The sequence below is a fragment of the Aethina tumida genome, chromosome 5 (assembly GCF_024364675.1).
Source record: "Aethina tumida isolate Nest 87 chromosome 5, icAetTumi1.1, whole genome shotgun sequence".
NCBI lineage: Eukaryota > Metazoa > Arthropoda > Insecta > Coleoptera > Nitidulidae > Aethina > Aethina tumida.
In genome coordinates, this window is record NC_065439.1 from 10805238 (window position 1) to 10829412 (window position 24175).

A 24175-nucleotide genomic window follows, 5' to 3' on the forward strand; every position below is an offset into this window, starting at 1 on the left:
AATAAAACTAAATTTCATGCAATTATTCTCAATTTTTAGCCACTTTCGTCATTTGAGTTTTCGTTAACAAATTTCTCCATATTCCATATTTTGTTTATTTATTTAAAAACATTTCTAGTTCTGGCAAACAAAAAATGAATTAAAAATGAAAATGTTATATTTAAAAAGTATCTGCTTCCTGAAAAAATCGGATATTGCCAAAAATTTAAAAAATCTCAACATATTTCAAAGCTGTAGCTGTGTGACATATATGTCACAACTTTTCAATTAATACTCATTCATTCTAAAAGATATTTATATCAAAACACTCAATTTTCATGTACAGATTCAAAAAAGACAATTATAAAATGCTCATTATATATTTTTATAGGAAATCAAAAGCTCTACAAAAAAGGTTTTCTGTGGTTAATCGATTCGTTAAAACCGGAAGTGACCGAAAAGTAAAAATATGCGAAAATTCTCCTCTCTCTACACCATTTACCTATACCAGATCTCATTTTGATATATTGAGTGTTCTAGAAGTTGTGTCTTGTCTATTGGTTTCAGTATATTTTTTGAGACAGTTGGAGAATGACAATTTTTTCATGATTTTCAGCCACCTTCACAATTTGGGTAATTTTTTTGCGAAAATATTTCCCAGATCTTAAATTTAGTTCATTCAGTGTTTAAGTAAGTAAGCAAGTAGATTGACGAAAAAATGGAGAACAGGCGAAATGAAACTCCTTTTTATTTTTTTCTTCGAAGTAAGTACTGAAAAATATTGTGGTATTACTAAACAGTTTTACTAAAGTGAATATTTTAAAATAGTTTTCAAATCATTGAATATTTCATTTTAAATATATTAAATGTCCAACGGATCATATTTTGTTCCTATTGAAAAAAAAACAACTGAATTATAAGTAAAGAAACTTTAAGTTTTATGCAATTTTTCTAAATTTTCAGCCACAAAAGTCCTGGCGAACAGAATTCGAATTAAAAATGAAAATGTTATATTTAAAAAGTATCTGCTTCCTGAAAAAATCTGATGTTGCCAAATATTTCAAAAAACACAACACATTTCAAAGCTGTAGTTGTGTGACATGTATGACACTACTATTCAATTAATACTCATTCATTCTAAACAATATTTATGTCAAAATATTCAATTTTCATGTACAGGTTCAAAAAAGACACTTAATAAAATTAATTTCCTTTGTATAAGGTACAATATTCTGTCATCACATAATTGAAATAGGTATAATATAACAAAATTTCTATTATATTCGAAATGTCTGAAAATAGTAAAAAATTGTCATGATTAATACAATTTCTCATAGAACAACAAATTTCAGTTCCATCAATGAGCAGGATGGATCGATCAATCTGAAATGGAATAAGTCTCCTAATTACACCTGTTTCTTACAATTAATTAATATTCCATTGTACTAATTACCACATAAATAGGATTACATACAAATGGAAGCTGCGTTAATGACGGGGAAAATGCATTTCCGCACTGACGTCGGCAAAATCAAGCCTCGTTAACGCGATTATACCGAATCGTCATTAAAAATGGATGGAAGATAAAAAAAGATTCGCAATTTCGCTAATAAACCTGCAACGGCCTTTCAGCCAGCTCAAAACGTAATTACGGCACATACATATAATATAATAACACTCGACGGGAAGAACCGCGTCGAGGCTAACAAGCAATGTACCCTGAAACGGGGGCAATTTTCCTGGTTGTGCCCAATTTATGTTGTCGTTTTATTATTATATTAGGGAGAACAGGAACAACTCCTCAACCAACTCAAATTCATTCACATCCTTTCTATTAACTTTATTGCTTCTACTTCCTTTCAGAGAACTTACCTCCTCCGTATCGGACGATCGCCAGCTTCTTCCTCAGAAACTTGTACTCCATGATGTAGTCGAAATTGTAGCCGTTCTGGTCCTTGGACAGTCGATAGAGATTCACTGCGACGACAACCGATTTCGTTTCGCTGTAATAGATGGCGGGACCCCAGGAGGTGCCGCACCACGACCCTCCGACCTGGGGACGTTGCGACTCGCTGATCTGCAACGCACCGTCCGGACAACCGTCCGACGTAAACGAGACGAAACGACCCAACGTGAAGCTGTCGAAGGTCAGCTGGAAAAACAAAACAGACGGTGAAAAAATAGTACAAGTTGCCGTCATCGATTTTCAACGTTGTCGTCGCCAAGTTGCGTCGCGAAAAAAAGGACGTATAATCAATAATTCTAGTTGGAAAGTGCCACTTTAAATAATTTCAGTGGGTCCATTAATTTCGACCTTTGCCGCTCGTTTTGCGTTTCGTGTTTTCCCTTTAATTTTAATTATTTCTATTAAGGAACGATAGAAACGAACGAATTATTTAATCGGCGGAAATGAGAGAGGCCAGAAACTGTAATAAAAGCGTTGGGCATTCCGGCGTCGCGACGCGTCACGATTAAAATTCCTCCATCTCCGCGTTGATGCAACTGGATGCTGCAGCCTCCTGTTTTACGACCCGTTTTATGTCTGTTTTGTTTTCGGGATTAGTTTTTTACATTGTAGTAAATTACAATATAAAGAATCTCCTCGCGTTTTATATCGGAACTTCTTTTATTTCGGATTAGATTGTATTGATTGAGGAGGGTTAAATGGAGTGTTTGGGGGGCAAAGAAAAACCGATAGAAATTAGAAACGGACGATTACCGCAATTTCCATCCGTCTCCACCGCGAATCGATACAAACCCTGTCTGTGTCCAGGGGGAGAAACGTGCTCCGAATCGATAAATGGACCCGGTCACATGTAAAACCCCGACGGAATTTTTCCTTGCTTTACTTACTTAGTTTTTTTTTTTTCTGGGAGGAGTAAAAGCATCCTGGAGAGAAGATTTATGCGACAAGGGTGGATGAGAAAAAAAAAAAGAAATACGGGCGACGGAAAAATTTAAATAAATGTGGTTGGCAGTCACATATCTGTCTCAAAACCATCAATGAACTGTAACCGTTCGTATTTCCATGCAATTATCAGTCTTAATTAATGGAGTTTGCGTTTCGGTTTCTCGAATCTGTCTGTGACAACAAGAAGACCGAAATATACGACCGAGGACCAAAGCGAAAAGTAATTATGTTCTGTTTACCGTGTTTAATTAAAATTACCTCGAGCAGTAAATTTCATAAGCGCGACACGTTTTCCCTCCGTCTTTTTGTTAGAATTTTTTTCGGGGGCAACAAACTTAACCCCTGAAAAAGTTTCAATTTACAACGCCGCTAACGAAAATAATTGCGCGACACGTTGTAAAAATGTTCCAGCAACTAAAATTCTAATTTGATAAGAGTTTGTTTTGTTGTACACGCGACACACGGGACAAAACGCGATGAATCTGGTGGTGTGTGTTACTTTTCACCAGTCTGGAAATTATAAACACTTAGGGTTCATTAGAGGCGAAAAGTTTCAGCTGGATTTTAGGAGGAACGTTCACGACCCCCTACCCCCGTTAATTGTGTTGTACGGCACAAAGACTGTCAAACTGACTGGTAATGGGATTATGCGGCAATTTCGTTCCTAATCTGAATACACTCAGGTAGTTTATTCTGTTTGTTTATTGCAATTATCTCCTCATTAAGTTCAGGCCCGACTTGCAAGGTCATAGGCGAAGAGTTTAAATGTGCTTACTTTATTCAATGTACTCACTAACTTTAATTTTAATTTAATAATTTTCCTTCACAATATTTTAATGTTTAAAATAAAATTCCTAATTAATTTTAGCTCATTAATTTCTAAATTTGTTTTTAATATTAACAAATTTTTAAAAATATATAAACTATATGCTAGTAATTTAACAAAAAAGCTTTAATTTTAAGAATATTTTCTACGTATTTATTTATTTTTATTATTATGATGAACATGTGTTAATTTTTTTATTTTCTTCAATATTAAGCAAATTTTAAAATATAAAAATTATAATCATATTTAGTTTATACATTTTCGTAAAATTATAGACTTAGGGCGATAGAAAAATTAATTTTCAAGATTAGTTTCTAAATTTATTTAAAATTAATTAAATATAAAAATAGTAAACATAAAAACAAACAAAAAAATAATTCTAATTTTATTTGGATGATTTCTAACTTTTTAATTATTTTAACATTTCTACATTTTTTAACACAGTAATTTACCAAACTTTTGGCGTAGTATACACTTAAAGCCACAAAACATTTTAATTTTTAAGTTTCATCTGTAAATTTCACTTTATTTTTAATGTTTATAGTAATAATAAATTTAAAAATATAAATATGGCAAGTTTATCCATTCTAATTTTTAATTAATTAATTTTATTTTTATTAATATTTTCAAAAAAATTAAAATGTAAAAATTACAAACAACAAAACCCTTTAAGATTATTTTCGAATATAAAATAATATTTTTTTAACATATTTTTAAAATATTATTTAATTAAAATATAAAATTATAAAATTAAAAATATAAAAAATCTAATTTGAATTCTTGTTTATTTTAATATTAAACAAAATATAAAAATATAAAAATTTAAGGAATTTAAAACTTAAATTTATTTGAATTTAATCTAAATTTAACAAAATATAAAAATAATAATCCTAAGAATGTAAAAAAGATTAATTTCAATTATAATTTTTAGGTTTAATTTCAAAAATTTAATATTAAAAAATTATGTAAGCTTAAAAATATAGAAAATAAAGATTAAAAACTTTTATTTGTAACTCTATTTGTAAAAATTTTAATATATATATATATATATATATATATATATATATATATATATATATATATATATATATATATATATGTATATATATATATATATATATATATACCGTATCAAAAATGATGAGCGTGTCTACTCGCATATTGAGACGGAACATCAATACCCCTTTGTAAACAAAAAGGAAAGATATACATGCAATTATGTGGGCGGGCCGAACTGACTGGAGGGGATCATTTGGTTTTGCTGCGTTTAGCATGCGGTTCGTCTCCGCAGACGTTGTTTTTAGTATATTTTATTTAATTTTTGGGATACATTTTTATTTTGAAAAAAGTTGTTTATTTTTAGAATACTTATTTTTGTTTTTGATATACCCTCAAAAAATATTTCATTTTACAGATTGAAAAGTAAACAAAGTTACGGAATTTAAATGGAGCATCCGAAGAACTCGAACTACATCCCTACGCATACGGAGAGTTACTAAATGCATTCGCAAAGATTAATTTATATTGTGCGCAAGCGCGCACTAGCACGGCGCAATGTCTCTGAGAGTGGGGATTCCTACTACCGGGCAAAATTTTTCTCTCTTTGTCGTGCATCCATCTCTTACAACATCCAGACACGAAGAGTATTTTTCGTACGGTATATAATAACAATTTTTCAAAAATTTAAAAAAACTTGTCGATCTTAATTCTTATAAATAACAACACACTTAAATATAAATATTTATATTTAGATTATTTTACAAAAGCTAATTTTTAATTCAATATTTCATGACATTTCTTTTACGTTTACATTACAATTTTTCTATTAAGCAGTAAAAACAATTTTCAACAGGAGAGACAATTAATTTAAAAAATATTTTATGAAAATATTACATTATGACAATTTGTGTTATAAAAATGGCTACAATAACAATTTAAAACAATGAAATATTTTAAATGTTATATCTTTTATATTTAATTTATACTTATTCCCAAGTTAGCAACGGAACTAATTTTAGCCATAAAAATAGGTAATTTAATGAAAATATTTTGTTTTAACTATTCTGAAATTACCAATGTATTTTATAATTAACAGCATACCTTAAATAAATACAATTTTATATAGTTTATAAATTTAAATATCTTTTTTCAAAATCCTTTGTGTTTTTAAGATTATACTCAACATAAAAATAACTTTTTAACAAAAAAAAAATTATTATGATCTTTGAAAATATTGCATTTTAACAACATTTATTACAAAAATGGAAATATCAATTTAAACACTAAAAGAGTGAAATTCTACGTTTATTTTAATATTAAACAATTTTTAAAACCATAAAATATAAAAATGAAAAAAATTTAAAGACTTAAATTTATTTGAATTTAATCTGAATTTGACAAAATATAAAAATAATAAAATTTGAAAATGTTTGAAATTTTTAGCATTAATACACTTTCAAAGATTTAAAATTAAAAAAATTATGTAACCTTATAAATATAGAAAATAAAGGTAATATGTAAGTTTTATATCGAGCTCTAATTATAAAAATTTTAAATTAACAATTTTTCAAAAATTTAAAAATACTTGTCGATCTTCGATAACTCGAAGTAAATTGGTTCAGTGCAGGGTGAAAATTATGTGTAACTCGATTTTTTCTAATAAATCATGGTTAGAAGTTCGACCGTATATGTATATTTAAAAATCTAATGCTAATTTCATTCTATTTTAAATAAAATTAAAATTCTAAGCTAAAAATTCATAAATATCAACATAATAGCATTTAAATAGTAGCTCGAAAGCACGAGATTAATTAGGCTATCAAAGGAAAAAAGTGCACAGCCTCCATAAAAACTGAATCCCGCAGGATAAAACCAAATTCACCAATAAATTCAAACTTTATACCTTAAGGTTTTTTTTTAATTGCGACCCAGGTGCGTTTATTTTTCCATAAAGTTCGCGCCGTGCTTTTAATAAACGCCTCACGGAAATCTTAATGAACTTATTACCGGATGATCCTGATTTAATTCCATCATCCTACTCCGGCTTATTTATCGGCGACCTTCACAGCAAAATTTTATGTTGTTTTGTATAGAATGTGTATTCTTAGTTAAAATGAATTAAGGGATGGTTTCAGTGATTTTATGTCTCAAATGGATTTTTTTTTGACCAGCTTTTATGCGAGACAAAGTGGAAGGAAATGGGAGATTATTTATGTTTAATGAAATGGGGGTTTGGTCCGGAATTTTGTAAAGATCGTACATTATTAATCTGGGACCAAGATTTTCATTAAAGCATTCATTTTATCCAATAATAAATTTTTTTATATAATGACCTCATTTTATATTTTTGGAGACAAAAGTTATAAATCCAAAATAATGGAATGAAGTTTTTTAGTTAGAATTTTCGTTCTTTTATGTTGATCAAGTAAAATCAAGAAAAATTTTATTTAATTTAACAATACTAAACCATTTTATGTGGCGGCTACTCAGATGAGTTAGGTGAAGCATGCCTCTCCTATGAAAATAATTTTATTGACGTAACGTTTTTTATTCTTTAATATAGAAAATTTCTTAATATTTATATAAAGCTAGAAGGGTAATATGTTATAAAACCGGCAATTAAACAATTAATAACTGTTTTATATTAAATTTCAATGAATGTTTTGTGCGTCTTTGCGCCAATTTGTTTCATAAGAAAACGTTCCAATATTTGCGCAAGCGCTTTAAGGTCGGGCTATGTTGGGGAGCTGAGGCGTGTCTCTAACCAATGAGATAATTCCCGAACATTGCCGATTCTTCAGTTTTAAAAACTTTTAATGCTGAATTTCTTTTTTTTTACGATATGACGTCAACCAGTAGTAACACGGATAAATTACTATAATAAAATGTTTGTTGCAAAAGAATTAAACTGTCCCATTCTTAATTTGAATAATTTAACAAATATATTTATATATTTATATATGTTTATTCAATATATTCACTAGCTTTAATTTTAATTTATATTTTCATTCAATATTTTAATGTTTAAGTTTTAATTTTAGGGACATTTTCTATAAATGTATCTATTTTTATGATTATGTATGAACATATTTTCATTTTTTTTTATTAAGTATAAGTTTCAAAATTTATTTAAAAAAAAAAAATAATTCTAATTTTATTTCGAACTTTTTAACTATTTTTAATGTTATTTTCTAATTACATATTTATTTATTTTTTAATATATATTAACATATTTACTTATATTTAAAAATATAAAAATTATAAACGTAATTTAAAAAAAATAATTCTACATTTATTTCTTTAACATAATTTTCAAAACTTTTGGTGTTATAATTTTATTTATATTTAATAATTAAAATATTAAAAGTATAGACTTAAAGTTACAAAATATTTCAATTTTTAAGTTTCATCTGTAAATTTCTGTTAAAAATATTTCAAAATTACCCTAGCTTGAAAATATATATATATATATATATATATATATATATATATATATATATATATATATATATATATACATATATATACAGTATCAAAAATGATGAACGTGTCTACTCGCGTATTGAGACGGAACATCAATACCCCTTTGTAAACAAAAAAGAAAGATATACATGCTATTATGTGGGCGGGCCGGACTGACTGGAGGGGATCATTTGGTTTTGCTACGTTTAGCATGCGGTTCGTCTCCGCAGACGAGTCGGTGTCTTTGAACACTTTATTTAATTATTTTTAGTTTTTATTACTTATGCATTTATTTATTTTATTTAAATTTTGGGATACATTTTTATTTTGAAAAAAGAACTTTATTTTTAGAATACTTATTTATTTTTTTTAATATCGCATATGGAGAGTTAGTAAATGCATTCGCAAAGATTAATTTATATTGTGCGCAAGCGCGCACTAGCACGGCGCATTGTCTCTGAGAGTGGGGATTCCTACTACCGGGCAAAATTTTTCTCTCTTTGTCGTGCATCCATCCCTTACAACATCCAGACACGAAGAGCATTTTTGGTACTGTATATATATATTATATATATATATATATTTTTTTTTTGCTGTTCAAAAATATTATTGTTGTAAAAATACAAATACAAAATAATGAAATTATTAATTATGTTGATCCATTAAAATGAAAATTTTACTTCTTTGCAAAAATCATTGGGAGCTACACAACTTTTTAATGAATTTTCCAACGTTCCAAAAATAATGTATATAGCTTTTTCCAGTCACAAACCATTATCAAAACAGCGAGTAGACCGTAAAATTGGTGTGCGCGTCAAATCCACCGTGTAGAAAAGCGCATCGCATCACCCAGTCGGTTTTAGTTTCTGCATGATTATAAATTAATTATAATCAATTATGGGACACGCGAACCCCCCGTAATTGCGAACGCGGCCTAAACTAATTAACCGAATGGGGTACGAGCGTTTTATGTGTTCAATTTAATTATTAATACGTCGTTGTTTATAATATGTGTCGAAACGTTCGTGGCTCGGTTAGACAGCAACGATATCGGTCTGATTTTACGATGTGACAGTTCGATTGTGAATAAACGTTTCTCGAATTTAATTTTACGACGCGATAAGAAATTTGTGGAAGCGATGAAATTTAATAACGAGACAGATAGAGTTTTCTACAATCGATGCGAAATTAAACGTTGAAATCGGCAGTTCGGAATTGATTTTGAATTTTGACTGGCTGGAGAAAAAGAACGGTTGTTCATTCGAACGAATTTACCAATAAAATGTGTCAAAAGAATTTCTAGTGAATATGTCCAAATGATTGATTATTTGTATTTGATACAGTTTTTATTACACATTGATTAAAATATGTTTGAGTTAAGAGTGTTCATTGTTACCTGAATTAGATCGCCGTATTCGCCGCCGGCCGCCGTAAAAGTCAAGTGGCAAATGAAGGGGATTTTGTCCTCCTTCGGCCTGTGCAATTCCAGATCGTAAGTCTTCCCCACTAAGCCGTAATAAGTCCTGTTGCATCCTGAAACAACGACAACAATTTTTACTCACTGTAAGCACGAATTTATTCTTTATAACATACATTTTGTACAATAAACACAATTTTATTGGCAAAAATATTTAATAAAATACCACTTTTGAAGCTTAATTATCATTTATTGAACTTATCAATATGACAAATAAAACAACACAATGAAACTAGAAATACAATTTATTTGACTATTCCATGAAAATATTGAATTTTTAACAATTACAATATTACAAAAATAATTTAAAATAATAGAAGTGTGAAATTACCAATCTACTTTACAAACATTGTATTGTTAAAATTAATTCTGTTTCACATAAACTAATTGATATTTTACAATGGAAATTTTTTATTTCCATTAAAAATCCGTAATTCAGCAGTAAAAATAATTTGAAAACAAGAAAAAAATAAAGTGAATTTGTATGAAATATATTACCAATTTTTCTTGCAAAGATAGTAACAAATATAATTTGATTGACTATTTCAAATTTTTGTGAAATTTTCCATTTACTTCATAAATAAACATAGTTTTCGTTTAAATGTAATCTCTTTTGCAAAAGCTATTTGGTAAATTATTTTTTAATGGACCTTTTAAATCTACATTAAAACGTATTTGCACGTCAGCAGAAAAAAAATTTAAACTGAAAAACCAATGGATTTAGTGAAAACTTTGAGCTTTATATATTGCATTTTTTACAATTTCTTAATAAAAATAACAATTTAAAACAAGTGTGAAATAACTAATACTTTTATAATTAACAACATAATTTAAATAAATATTTATATTTAGATTATTTTACAAAAGCTAATTGTTAATTCAATATTTCGTGACATTTCTTTTACGTTTACGTTAATTTTTTTCCATTCAGCAGTGAAAATAATTTTCAACAAGAGAAACAATTAATTTAGCGAATATTTCATGAAAATATTACATTGTGACAATGTCTATTATAAAAATTAATTTAATCATTAATTTTATATTTACTTAAAACTAATTCCCGAGTTAGCAATGAAACTAATTTTGAGACATAAAACAGGGAATTTAATGAGAATATTTTACTTCAACTATTCCTCTTACAAAAATGACAACAATAACAATTTAAAATAGTGGAAAATTTTCTTGTGTTTTTAATATTATATAAAACTTATATTCGACATAAAAACAATTTTTTTAACAGAAAAATAATAAATTTATTATGATCTTTGAAAATATTACAATATTTATTACAAAAATGGAAACATCAATTTAAATACTCAAAGTGCGAAATTACCAATTTATTTTTATAATTAACAACATACTTTAAATACACATCGTTTTATAACTCTTGTTTATGTTAAAATTTAGTATAATTTGGAAAAATAGTTATTAATTTAATATTCCAAAACATTTCTTTTATGGTTAGAGTTGACAGTAAAAATAATTCTAAAGAAAAAAAATGTTTAATAGTCGTCAATAATTCGTGAAAATATTGCATTTTAACGATTTCTAATATAAAAGTGTCTACAATAATAATTTAAAATAATGAGAAATTTTAACAAATATAATTTGATTGACTATTTCAAATTTTTGTGAAAATTTCCATTTACTTCATAAATAAACATAGTTTTCATTTAAAAATAATTTCTTTTGCAAAAACTAATTGGTAAATTATTTTTAATGGATCTTTTAAATCTATGTTAAAATTTATTTGCAAGTTAGGAGAAAAAAAATAAACTGAAAAACCAATGGATTTAGTGAAAACTTCCAGAAAATACTGCTTTACAAAAGTAGTAAGAATAAGAATTTAAAATACTTTAAAATTAACAACATACTTTAAATAAATATTTATATTCAAATTATTTTACAAAAGCTAATTGTTGTTCAATATTTTATGACATTTCTCTTACGTTTACATTAAATTTTTTTCAAATCAGCAGTGAAAACAATTTTCAACAAGAGAAACATTCAATTTAGAGAATAGTTCATGAAAATATTACATTGTGAAAATTTCTATTATAAAAATGGCAACAATAACAATTTAAAACAATAAAAAAATTATATTTACTTAATATTTATTTCCAAGTTAGCCATAAAAACAGGGAATTTAATGAAAATCTTTTGTTTTAACTATTCCTCTTACAGAAATGCCAACAATAACAATTTAAAATAGTGGAAGAGTGAAATTACCAAGCAGCATTAGCAGTAGCATACCTTAAATAAATACAATTTTATATAGTTTATAAGTTAAAATATCCTTTTTCAAAATTTCTTGTGTGATATTTAACATAAAAATTATTTTTAACAGAATTTTTACTCACACTGAGCACGAATTTATTCTTCATAATATACATTTTGTACAATAAACTATTGGCACAAATATTTAATAAAATAACACTTTTGAACTTTAGTTATCATTTATTGAACTTATCAATATGAAAAATAAAATAACATATTTTATATATGTTAAATTAAAAAGAACAACACAAAGAAACTAGTAATAATTTATTTGACTACTTCATGAAAATATTGAATTTTAACAATTACAGTATTACAAAAATAATTTAAAATGATAGAAGTGTAAAATTAACAATTTACTTTACACACACTGTATTGTTAAAATTTATTCTGTTTCAAATAAACTAATTGATATTTTACAATGGAATTTTTATATTTCCATTAAAAATACGTAATTCGGTAGTAAAAATAATTTGAAAACCAGAAAAAAAAATTATAAAGTGAATTTGTTTGAAATATATTACAAATTTTTCTCGTAAAGATAACAAATATAATTTGATGGACTATTTCAAATTTTTCTGAAAATTTCCATTTACTTCATAAATAAACATAGTTTTCGTTTAAATATAATGCAAAAGCTATTTGGTAAATTATTTTTTAATGGACCTTTTAAATCCAAATTAAAAATTAAGTTATCTGAAAAAAAAAATTAAACTAAAAACTAAACTGGATTTATTGAAAACTTTGAGCTTTGTATATTGCTTTTTAACAATTTCTAAGTAAGAATAAAAATTTAAAACAATAGAAGTGGGGAATACTAATACTTTTATAATTAATAACATACTTTATATAAATATTTATATTTAGATTATTTTACAAAAGCTAATTGTTAACTCAATATTTCATGACATTAAAATTTTTCCACTCAGCAGTAAAAACAATGTTCAAAAAGAGACACAATTAATTTAGCGAATATTTTATGAAAATATTACATTGTGACAATTTCTGTTATGTTTATGTTCAACATAAAAATAACTTTTTGACGGAAAAACAATAAATTTATTACGATCTTTGAAAATATTACATTTTAACAATATTTATTACAAAAATGGAAACACTAAAAGTGTGAAATTATTTTATATTTATAAATCTTGTTTATGTTAAAATTTAGTATAATTTAGAAAAATAGTTGTTAATTTACTATTTCATAATATTTGTTTTATAATTACAGTCGACAGTAAAAATAATTCTAAAGAAGAAAAATATTTAATAAATTTAAAATGTCAACAGCAGTCATATAAAATAATGAGAAATTTTATATGATATGTATTTTATACTTAAATTAAAACTAATTCCCAAGTCAGTAGTAAAACTAATTTGAAACCATAAATAATGAATATTGTGAAAATATTTTGCATTTTAACAATTTCTATTATAAATATGGTAACAATTACAAATTAAAACAAAGAGAGAGTGAAATTACCGATTTATTTTTATAATTAAATTTTATGAAATTTATTTCTGTTAAAATTTAGTTCATATTACAAACTCTAATTTTTAATTTAATAATACATTTATTCTCAAGAATAATTTTAAACAATAAACACAATTTAGAGAATGGTTCATAAGAATATTATATTAACATTAACATTTCTATTATAAAAGTGGAACAATAACAATTTAAAAAAAAATAGGATTTATTTATATGTTTTTTGTATTACATTTAAATTTATTCCTAATTCAGTACAAAAATTAATTTTAAATCATAAAAACAATGAATACTCAAAAATTATTCCGTTAATAATAGAAACAATCAAATTAATTACATTTAAAAGTAAAAAAAATATATTTCTTTTTACATTAATCTTATTCACAAGTCAGAAATTAAAACTAATTTATTAATATATTTTATTACACAAAATAATAATTAAAATAGTGATAATGATGTGTATGAAATTACCAATTTATTTTATAATTAACCACCTAAACAATTATTATTTTATACCTTTCGTATTTGTTCAAACTTATTTTGTTTAATGTGAATTAATTATTAGAATTTTATAAAGTACGTTTTAGAATTTTAAACCAAAAAATGTAAATATTGTAAAAAAAATTACGAAAATATCGAAGATGTTTATTTAAATAGAAAAAAAACCTGATGAATCTTGTGTAAACTTCATAATTGAAGCTTTGCAATTTAAAACAATCCAAGTGTAAAATTACCAATTTATTTTATAAATAATATATTAAACATACGTTATTTTATAAATTTTGTATTCTATAATATTTATTCTGTTTTACTAAAGTTACTTGGTAATTTAATACTTTATAATGGAGCTTTTATATTTACATTAAAACTTATCCCCCAGCCAGCGGTAAAAATAATTTGAAGCCAGAAAAAACTAGACAAAAAAACAATGAATTAGTTATAAAGTAAAGTGCGACACGGAGATAAAAGCAAAGAGCTTTTAATTAAGTGTGTGGCGTTAAAACCGCGCGCGCTAGAAACTTGCTAAACGAATCTGGCATAAAAAAAAACATTTCGCCGTCCAATTTAACATCGAGTTTTGAAACGTCGCGTGTTTTAAAATAATTATAATTATCGGGTTTCCATTTATACGCCTCATTACAAAAAACAAGGCTTTTATTTTAAAATTTATCGTCGTTAAACAATGTGTAAACAGCAGATCGATTTTTCGAGTTACCCACTTGAATTATGTTTATGAATAAATGAGTCGAATGTATTTGGACTTTTTTTATTTCTTTTTTTAATATTAATATTAATATATATATATATATATATATATATATATATATATATATATATATATATGCGATCGAGTTTTACAACAAAAATAGGTATTCTAAAAATAAACTTCTTTTTTCAAAATAAAAATGTATCCAAAAATTAAATAAAATAAATATATGGATAAATAAAAAAGGAAACTAAACAAAGTGTATAATTTGGAATTGTGGTAAACCCACAGAAAAATGTCGCTCAGTGTCAAGTCCGATGATCTAGCTGGCCAAAGAATACTTCCGTAACCACTAATCACGTGTTTGCCAAAAGTGGTTCGCAAATATTCTCTATCACGAACCGTATTGTGTGCAGGGCAACCGTCCTGTTGAAACCTTACACTAGATCCATTCCAAAACGGCGCACAATTTGATTTTGGAAAAGATTGAGGTATTTTTACCCAGTGAGATTACCATGTTAGTTAGTTTAGTTTTTGGAGAACTATTTACAACTTGTTGAATTGTGACTCTGCAAGGAATTGGTCTGTTTTCAAACATCTCCTCCTTATTTTAATCGAGTAGACTATGGAATAAACTGTAAAAATAGTACAAATTACCTTAAACATCAACAGTCTTCGAATACTTATATTAATACTCGTAATATTCAAATTTTATTTATTTCCATCCACCGTTCGTGATAAGTTCGTGGTTACCTCTCTTAATTATTCTGTGTTAATTTTCTGGCACCATTCATTAATTCTCTCTTGAACGAAAATAATACAATAAATGCATTGAATTGAGCGGTTGATTAATTAAGTAAGTGGTGTAATGGAAATGTTATAAAAAAAGTTGCTAGTATAATTTCTTCAATTTTCATTCTTAAAAATTATTCAATAGGTTTTGGTTTTAGGTTATAAGATATAATATTTTGTCCATAAACTTATTTTCATGCTTTATAATTGGAATTTTATGGGAGTCTTCCCCTTTTAAATTGGCCACACTACATATTATTTGAAAGTTTTTTTATGATCATTCAAATTATACCTTTTTTATGATCGATTTAAATCTTCTTTTAAGTTAAAAATAGTGTATTCAAATGATATAATTCATGAAAATATGTTTTATGAGAAAAAATTATATAGATATAAATACAAATGGAGCCACTCGACGTCTACCAAAAGTTAAAAACGATATAATGTTTGGAGAGAATTATATTAACATAGAATAAATCAAAGTAAACTTCACGAAAGAATAAATTTACTAATCAACGGCATCATTGACTTTTTGAAGGTATACATGAAAAAATTATTTATTTCCAATGGAAAGAACTATTTTTACCACAGGATTGAGCCCTAGCAATAAGTACTTTCATATTAGTTATAGTTTTCATGGAATGATTCGAGCAACAATGGTCAAATAAGACCTGTTGAATATAACATAAAAAGAAGAGTCCCTCAACCAAGGGATACTCAGCAAAAGATATGTATAAAATTTTCCAAAGCAGAAAGGCACTTTAAAAGACCAGACAAGAGAACAACCGAAAACAAATTTTAAAAATCACATACATTAAGTAAATGTAGTAACCAATAAGAAGAAGAGTTAGGATCTATAAAATCCAAACAGGAGTAAAATCAACAAGAATATTTGGAAGCATTCTCATAGAAACAAAACCTACCACATCTACATTTATAAAACCACATGTTAGTGTGGATCAATCTACATTAAAGGGAAAAAAGAAGAAAGAAGATTAAGTGAACAAAAGAAATAGACAAATATGTTTGAGTTCACGAAATCAGAATGTCAGAATGGAAGATACATCATAAAATTCTCTGATCAGATGCAGAAATTATTGCCAAGGGAAAGAAGAATTGGTTCGTTAGAATATTTAAGGAAGCAGTCTACATGAAAGTGTATAGAAATGTCTTCAGTAATCCAAGTTTAGACATCAGCAACGTCTGGATGGCCTTGATTGAGCAAGATCTCTGTATTCTTCCTTATTAATCATTTGATGACAATAAAAAAATAAATAATTTTAAAGTGACAAAAAATGGAATGAATGAGCTTCTAAAAATTAAAATTGATAGTAAAAACGTTCTTCTTCTAGACAACGCAAGACTACACGCTGCATAATCACTCACATCCATTACAGAGTTCATACATTTCTTCATGTAACTCTTATTTACTTTTATCATTGTAAAATTTTTTACATAATAAACGATTTAATACTGAAGAAAGTTGATTCTTCAATTACAATTTCTAACGTGAATTACTATTTTGATAACATGTCCAAGAAGCATTAAATGAATTTTCTTGTTATTCGGTTGAAAATATAACTGGGGTTGTAAATATGTAGGACCATAAACCAATAAAATAATGATTCCCGTTTGCCGAGAGTATTTCAAATGCACACGTAAAAACGGCGACAGTATTTTTTTCATTATCTCGTTCCGTTACACCACCCCCGAGTTATGGGGATAATAAAATCGACTCATTCGGAATGGTTTACGATGTCGCAGCGGGAAAACCCTTAAAAATCAACCTCTACCGTTTTTTCGTTTTTTTCATGCACTATTCACGTACGACAATTTTTATTACAAAATTAAATGTCAAACAGAAAACTTACTAGTGCAATATCGTGGTTCGTCCGACGAATCGCCGCAATCATTAACGTTATTGCAGTACCGATTCAGTGGGACGCATTTCTTGTTACTGCACTCGAACTCGGACACTTTGCACTTGGAATTGGGGGCGGCAGTTGGCTGTGTCGCCTCCGACATCCGCCCCAACATCACGAGCGTTAGAACGCCCCATAACATCTCGTCGCGTCGCCACAGCTTCATCTCCAACCTGCAAACAACAAAAACGTCAAGAAAACCTTTGATCTTTATGATGAAATAATAATGTAGTTTCACGAGAGGCGCGATTAATCGAGGGTCTCGATAGACGAGCATCTAATAGTAAATGAGGTGTTTTTTATCTTTGTGATGGAAGCGTTGAAATTTCCATTAAGCCATTTACCAAAGCGCTCCATCTTCTGGTCCATTATAGGAGATGCAGCTTTAATCTTGCGTGGCTGCATCGTTTCTTTATGCCCTGTTTCTAATCACTATCTGACTAAATGTTTCGCACCTTCTTTCACTACCAGGCGTAGATTCAATGTGCAGGAAAAAAATTATAACGCCATAAAACTGTTGGAAAATGTGTCTGCGACAGACATAAGGGAGGGAGACAATTTGACGAGGGTCTAAATCGGATTCTTAATCCGCGAGACGGGACACATACTGTCTGAATCGAGACAGAAGGTCGTCAAGGATAATTGACCGTCCCTTTTGTCCGCTAATGAGAATCAATCCCGACCGTTCTCACTAATTTCCATCCTGAACCACCTAAGTGGAAACCGATCCTTCACAACGATCATCTTACTAAATGTTTGTCAAGTTATTTTTCACGCAGAAAAAACAACAGACGAAGTTGGTAACCCAAAAAGCCCTTTTCACGGTCTCCACGATCGATGGTGGAGCGTAATCGGGCGCAAAAAGCTCTAAAAAAATAAACAATTGAAATCGGGTCGACGCTATTTTCTGTTATCTTAACGGCGAGTGGAAAGAGTCCATTGTTCGTGGCGTTGGTGAAATTCGCAATTCAATGAACGGACAAAAATCGCCGCGCAGGAATAACCCGACCTGCCTACCAACAATGCGAAAACGTGATTTTTGTTACCAGAAAAATAGAGTTAATTATAAAATGTTACTTGTTATATTTTGGCACTGTGATCTTTGAATTTCCGTTTGAATTGCCCTTAAAGGGGTAGAAAGACAAGCCGAAGAATTGCTCGCGTGCGTTTGGCATAAATTGGGACTGGAGCGCTCCTTAAACGGACACATTTAGTAGGGAAGAAGCATCCCCAGGGTTGAATTAATTCACTCGCCTTTAGTTAAGGGTCTGGATTCGTCGCTGGAACCTTTATGGACGATGCTGATGCCATAAAGCGAATTAATCGCCGGATTTATCTTTATCCTGCTCCCTGGATAATTTCAGCGTCTAATGACAACTATTATATTTTGTTAATGATATCCCTTTAAAGTTGGTATTTCATATTTACATAAATATATAAATTGACCTTTTTATTTATTTTATTTATTAAAACTTATTATTTTGTATGGGTATTTGACCATTTGCTCGAAGAGATCCTTTTATTACAGTACAAGCAAATAATGTAATAATGAGGCAATCGCAGGACAAGATTGGAATGGTGTGAAAATTTTCAAAACTGGTTATCCAGAGTTGGTTTTTAACTAGATTCTCTTAGAACGAGAGTTTCGAAAGAATCTGAAAATTTAGAACATCATAGGCATGTCCAGAAAAGTTTTACATATAGAGCTAGCATAATAATGGTTTGGGGTCTCATTATTGGCGGAACAACTGATCTCGTTTTACCAAATGAGTTTTTAAAAGCATATCAATATTTAAACAACATTCTGCAACCAATTGTCCTCCCATTTAATGGTGCTATTCGTTTGTACATAAATGAGTAAAATTAAAATCATATTTTAGATTTAGAGAGCGTTACCGAACAGAATGGACTCACTACTTTATTATGTCTATGCGTGAAAACGTGGAGTAGAAAAAGTATATAACAGATTAAAATTATTTTTAATTAATTCAAATTACATTTCATTTTTTTATATTTTACTACTTTTTGATTCAATTCACTTTAAATAAACAAATATATAATATTAAATTTCGAATTTTATCTACATAAAGGTCTGAAACACAATTCAAAGGTTTACAAAAATATTCTTAGACTTTCCTTGTACTTGCAGCTCAAAGCTTATTTTAATTTAGATTCTGACAATCTCTACATATGTTCACATATTATTGAGGCTTGTAACACAATTGAGTTGAAATTTAATTGGATTGTTTTGTTAATGTGCTTTATAGAATTGTGTTTTGTTTATAACATCTATATTTGATTTGGTTTTAATTGATTTTAAACATTTGGAAATATTTGTGAGTACAATGGTTTTGCCTTATACAAAAGTTATAATTATGGTTATCTTAATATAAATATTGTATATATTATTAAATATTATATTGTATATATTATTATATTATTTATTTATATAATTTTAATTATATTATATTGCATTTCGGTTTTTAGACAAAGTACTCTAGTTGAAATAATAATGTTATTGGTCACCTATTTTATCGCTTCCTAAAAACCGAATTTATAAAAACTCCGTTCCTGCCAGATACTTAAGTTCATTTTTCATTTTTTAAATTATTTATTTCCTTTATTTGTTTTCATATTTTATTTTCTTTTCGCTAATATGGAAAGGTTTCCTTTTTATTTCTGTTCAATTCAGTAACAATTTTCACAGATTGGTTGTTGACTATTTTCAACAAGATTCTTGTGTCATAAACCTATATTTTATTACTTGTTCTGTTCAACTTTATGGAAGTTTAATTTTTTGTTCTACTGTTTAGTTATTTCTTTGTTCTTGTTTGTTTTTGGTTTGCGTGTCTCATATCGATTGCCATTTTTTATTAACAGGTTTCACAACTTTAAAGGATAATTTTTTTATATGATTGCTATTTAAACGTGCTAGATAAAGTATTTGTGCCTTTGTTCGTTGCCACTGATTCCCATATAAGATGGTACCCCTAAGAACTCGCCTCGATAACGAATAGTACGAATACTTTTTTCAGATCCATTAATCATTTCAATGAATCCGTAATAATTAGGAGTTAATTTTTGTGATTTTTGTTGGATGACTTCTATTCCCTCTTCTAATTTGGATGGATGCATCGGTGTAGATCTCTATACTTTTCTAATTCGATTGATAATTCTTGTTTTAACTTAGACGGATTATTTTCTTTTTTATCCTGCTTATTTATCTTTAAATTTCATTGTATTGGACTTCTAAACTATGCTTGGTAGGTTACTTCGGAGTGCTTCGTTATGTTTTTAATATTTTCTACTGGGTAGTATGTTTTTGTTATTTTTATGTAAATTGGTTGGTATCTTTTTATATTGTTTCAGAAATTCTTGCCATTGACAGCCATATTTGGGACATAACAAAGTGGTAAATATTCACAGATTTACTGGTTGTTCTCCAGAAAAAACTTGTAGATTGTGAACTGATGATGTGTTGAATGCTCCTAGCTTTATTTTATAACAAGTTTATTTTGTTTTTAAACATTTGGAAATGTTTGTGAGTACAATGGTTTTGCCTTATACAAAAATTAAAATTATATTTATTTTATAATAATAGATGCAATATATTATTATATTATAATTAATAATAATAATAATAATAATAATCTTAATTTATATAAGTTTGCATTAAAATTAAGTTTCCTTCCTAGCATATTTTATCCCTTCCTAAAAAACGAATTTATAAAAACTCTGTTCCTGCGAGATACTTAAGTTCATTTTTTATTCTTTTAATTATTTATTTTCTTTATTTGTTTTCATATTTTATTTTATTTTTGCTAATATAGAAAGGTTTTCTTTTTATTTCTGTTCAATTCAATTGCAATTTTCACAGATTGGTTGTTGACTATTTTCAAGAAGATTATTGTGTCATAAACCTGTATTTTATTACTTGCTCCTTTCTACTTTATGATAGTTTAAGTTTAATTTTTACTTCTACAGTCTAGTTATTTCTTTGTCCTTGTTTGTTGTTGGTTCGTGTGTCCCATATCGATTGCCATTTTTTATTAATATGTTTCTTTATCATAGGTTTCACAATTTTAAAAGATAATTTTTATATATGATTGCTATTTAAACATGCTATTCCGGTATAAGATGGTACCCATAAAAACTCGCCTGTATAATATTATGAATTCAATAAGTGGATAACGGATTGTTCGAGTACATTTTCATATCTATTAATCTCTTAAATGGATCCTTATAATAAGAAGTTAATTTTTGTGATTTTACTGGGTGGCTTCTCTTCTAATTTGAATGGATGCATCGATGTAGATCTGTATAGTTTTCTAATTCGAATGATCATTCTTGTTTTAACTTAGACGGATTATTTTCCTTCTTGTCCTGCTTATTTATCTTTAAATTTTATTGTATTGGACTTCTAAGCTACGCTGAGTTATTTGGGATTCCTGCTTTATATATAGTTTAAATCTTGAGTTAACATTTAAAATTTTTACAGAATAATTAAAATAAATAAATTAAAAATAAATTATCTTCAGTGGTGAATCGAATGTAGATTATTTTAAAATAAAATAATATAATTATTTCTATTATTTTGTAATAAAATCGTCGATAATAATATTTCACTTTAAATAAAGTAATAATTAATGAAGTTTGTTTTAAAAATCTTTCTACTATGAAATCTGGAAAGGAATAAAGGACAATGGCAGAAATTACGAGGAGCCTTCCACATGCAACTATTGATTTTGCTTTGGCGCGTCACAACACAACGTCCGTATTAATCCCCGGATTTGTTTTACGTGCCATTAAAATGCATCGTTTTGAATTTTAATTCAGCCACTACATACGTCGATTTTCCTTTACGAACGGTGAAAAATTATAAATATGAAAAGGTGAAGGATCGTCGGCGAAGTTCGCGAGGTGAGAAAAAGCCCCCGTTTATCATAAATAATTCATCCGCAACCGAAAACACTAGAACAAAAGTCCCGGCTGGTTTTTCTTGCCGTCCAAAAGTTTTCGTAACGGTCGAAAAGTTTCTGCTCCAATACCTGAAATCCCGACGAAAGCGACTTCTCCACACTTAATGAGTTTTACAAGTTGCCAACAATAATGTACACGTTGGGAAACAAGTTTTCGAATCCCTTTTTTGTTAATTATCAAACGGGAGCGAAATGTACGCTTTTTGCTCCTGGTGTACGAAACAAATTGCATTAATCATCTTAGAAATTATCGTCGAGCGTTTATTATAGTCTGAAGCATTTTTTGCATTCGTCACCTTCTGAAACTTCTGAAACAAAACCCATATTTTACATGAAATTTGAAGGGAATTTTAAGGCCAATTCTGATTACGTTTTTTATACTCAGTGACAGAAATTAAAACCCTTTGATTCAGTGATAAAATATTATGGAATTTTGGTAATGTTTGCCTATAATGTACGACATTTATTCAGTTAGTGAATAAGTGTGGAAGTATTGCTGGCCATGGAGAAAAATTTATATTACAATAAAATGATATGTAGCTAAGTAGCAAATGTAACTATACAATTTCTTCTTGAATTAATAGCAAAAAGTCCGGTAAATACTTCCTATGATAAGAAATCTTTCTTCATATGTGAAGCATTAGTTGGCAATTGAACGAATTAACTAAATGACATTTTAGAACTTCAAAAAATGTCGTTATGTTCAGTGGCCGTTCTTATCTGCTTAGCAATTTTTGTGTTTCTAAAATTGTTCTTGTGATTATGGATCTCAATTGCTTCCCTAATCATTCTAGTAGTTATGTTTCTTGGAATTTTATTTTGTGATTTCTATTTACAGTGTTTGTTCAGCTACAGAAGACAAGACCGATTGCCTTAGTTTTTAGTCCGTTTGTATTTTTTAATCGTAGTCCACATTGAACGTTTTGTAGTACCGATATATAAGGTATTTTTTGGCAAAAGCCTTGTATGCGGTATATCCCAGAAGCGTTTGACGGCCCCTCTTATCTTTGGTGGATCTGAGACTGTGCTACATTTTTTTTTTTTTTTTTTTTTGGTATAAAAACAGAATGTCGTCTTATTTCTGAGCGCTTGATATGTGCTCTTGTTCTTCAGCGAGGTGGTGTGTGTCACATATCCATTTGGCTCGTTCAGTTAGTGTTTTGATGTCCCCTTGTTTTTGACTAGGATGATTGTTAGATAGTTTATGTAAACACCGATCGGTTTGTCTAGATTTTCAGTGTACTGTATGGTCTAAATGTTCACCCACTATTTTACTAGAACATCCAAAAAAGGTATTTGGTTTTCCTTTTTATGTTGAGAATTTAAATGATTTAGAAACTGGTCTAATTTTTCTTGTCCATTTATCATCTATATCACGGTGTAACTTCAATATCAACAAAATGAGTGGTACCTTTAATAAAAGTTGGGATATTTCTAACATAAAGTTGTATTATTAGATCATATGTTTTTTGCTTTATACACACGACTATAGACTCAAAATTTGGACAACTAGATCTACATATATGTTCAATTTTCACATCGCAACATTTTTGTTTTATGAGTTATGATTTTTCCTCATAAAATCTACATAAGTAATACAATACTTTAAACAACTATTCACATAAAATGTCGTCAGTATACAACATGTTACACATTTAGGGTCCATTAGAAATTTTATGAAATGGCAAAAATCTTATTCCATAATAATATCAATATTCCAGTTATATTGTTATATTATTATTTTTTCATGGAAAAATTAATCAACCGTCGAGTTTATGGACCTTAAACATCTTGAAACACTTCTGTGACTTAGAACCCATTTGCATCTAGCTCATAAATGTTTTGTAGTTGGGTG

General features: G+C 27.9%; 1 protein-coding gene across 1 annotated transcript in view; it reads right to left on the bottom strand.

The window, feature by feature from the left end:
* Positions 1-18551, bottom strand: part of LOC109598128 (uncharacterized) — a 38704-nt gene extending 20153 nt beyond the window's left edge. The window contains exons 1-4 of the mRNA XM_049967927.1: positions 18436-18551; positions 17291-17514; positions 9574-9710; positions 1852-2131 (exon numbers count right to left, since the gene is read on the bottom strand). Coding sequence (XP_049823884.1) covers positions 1852-2131; positions 9574-9710; positions 17291-17514; positions 18436-18551 — 757 coding nt within the window. The remainder of the gene's footprint in view (positions 1-1851; positions 2132-9573; positions 9711-17290; positions 17515-18435) is intronic.
* Positions 18552-24175: the final 5624 nt, after the last annotated feature.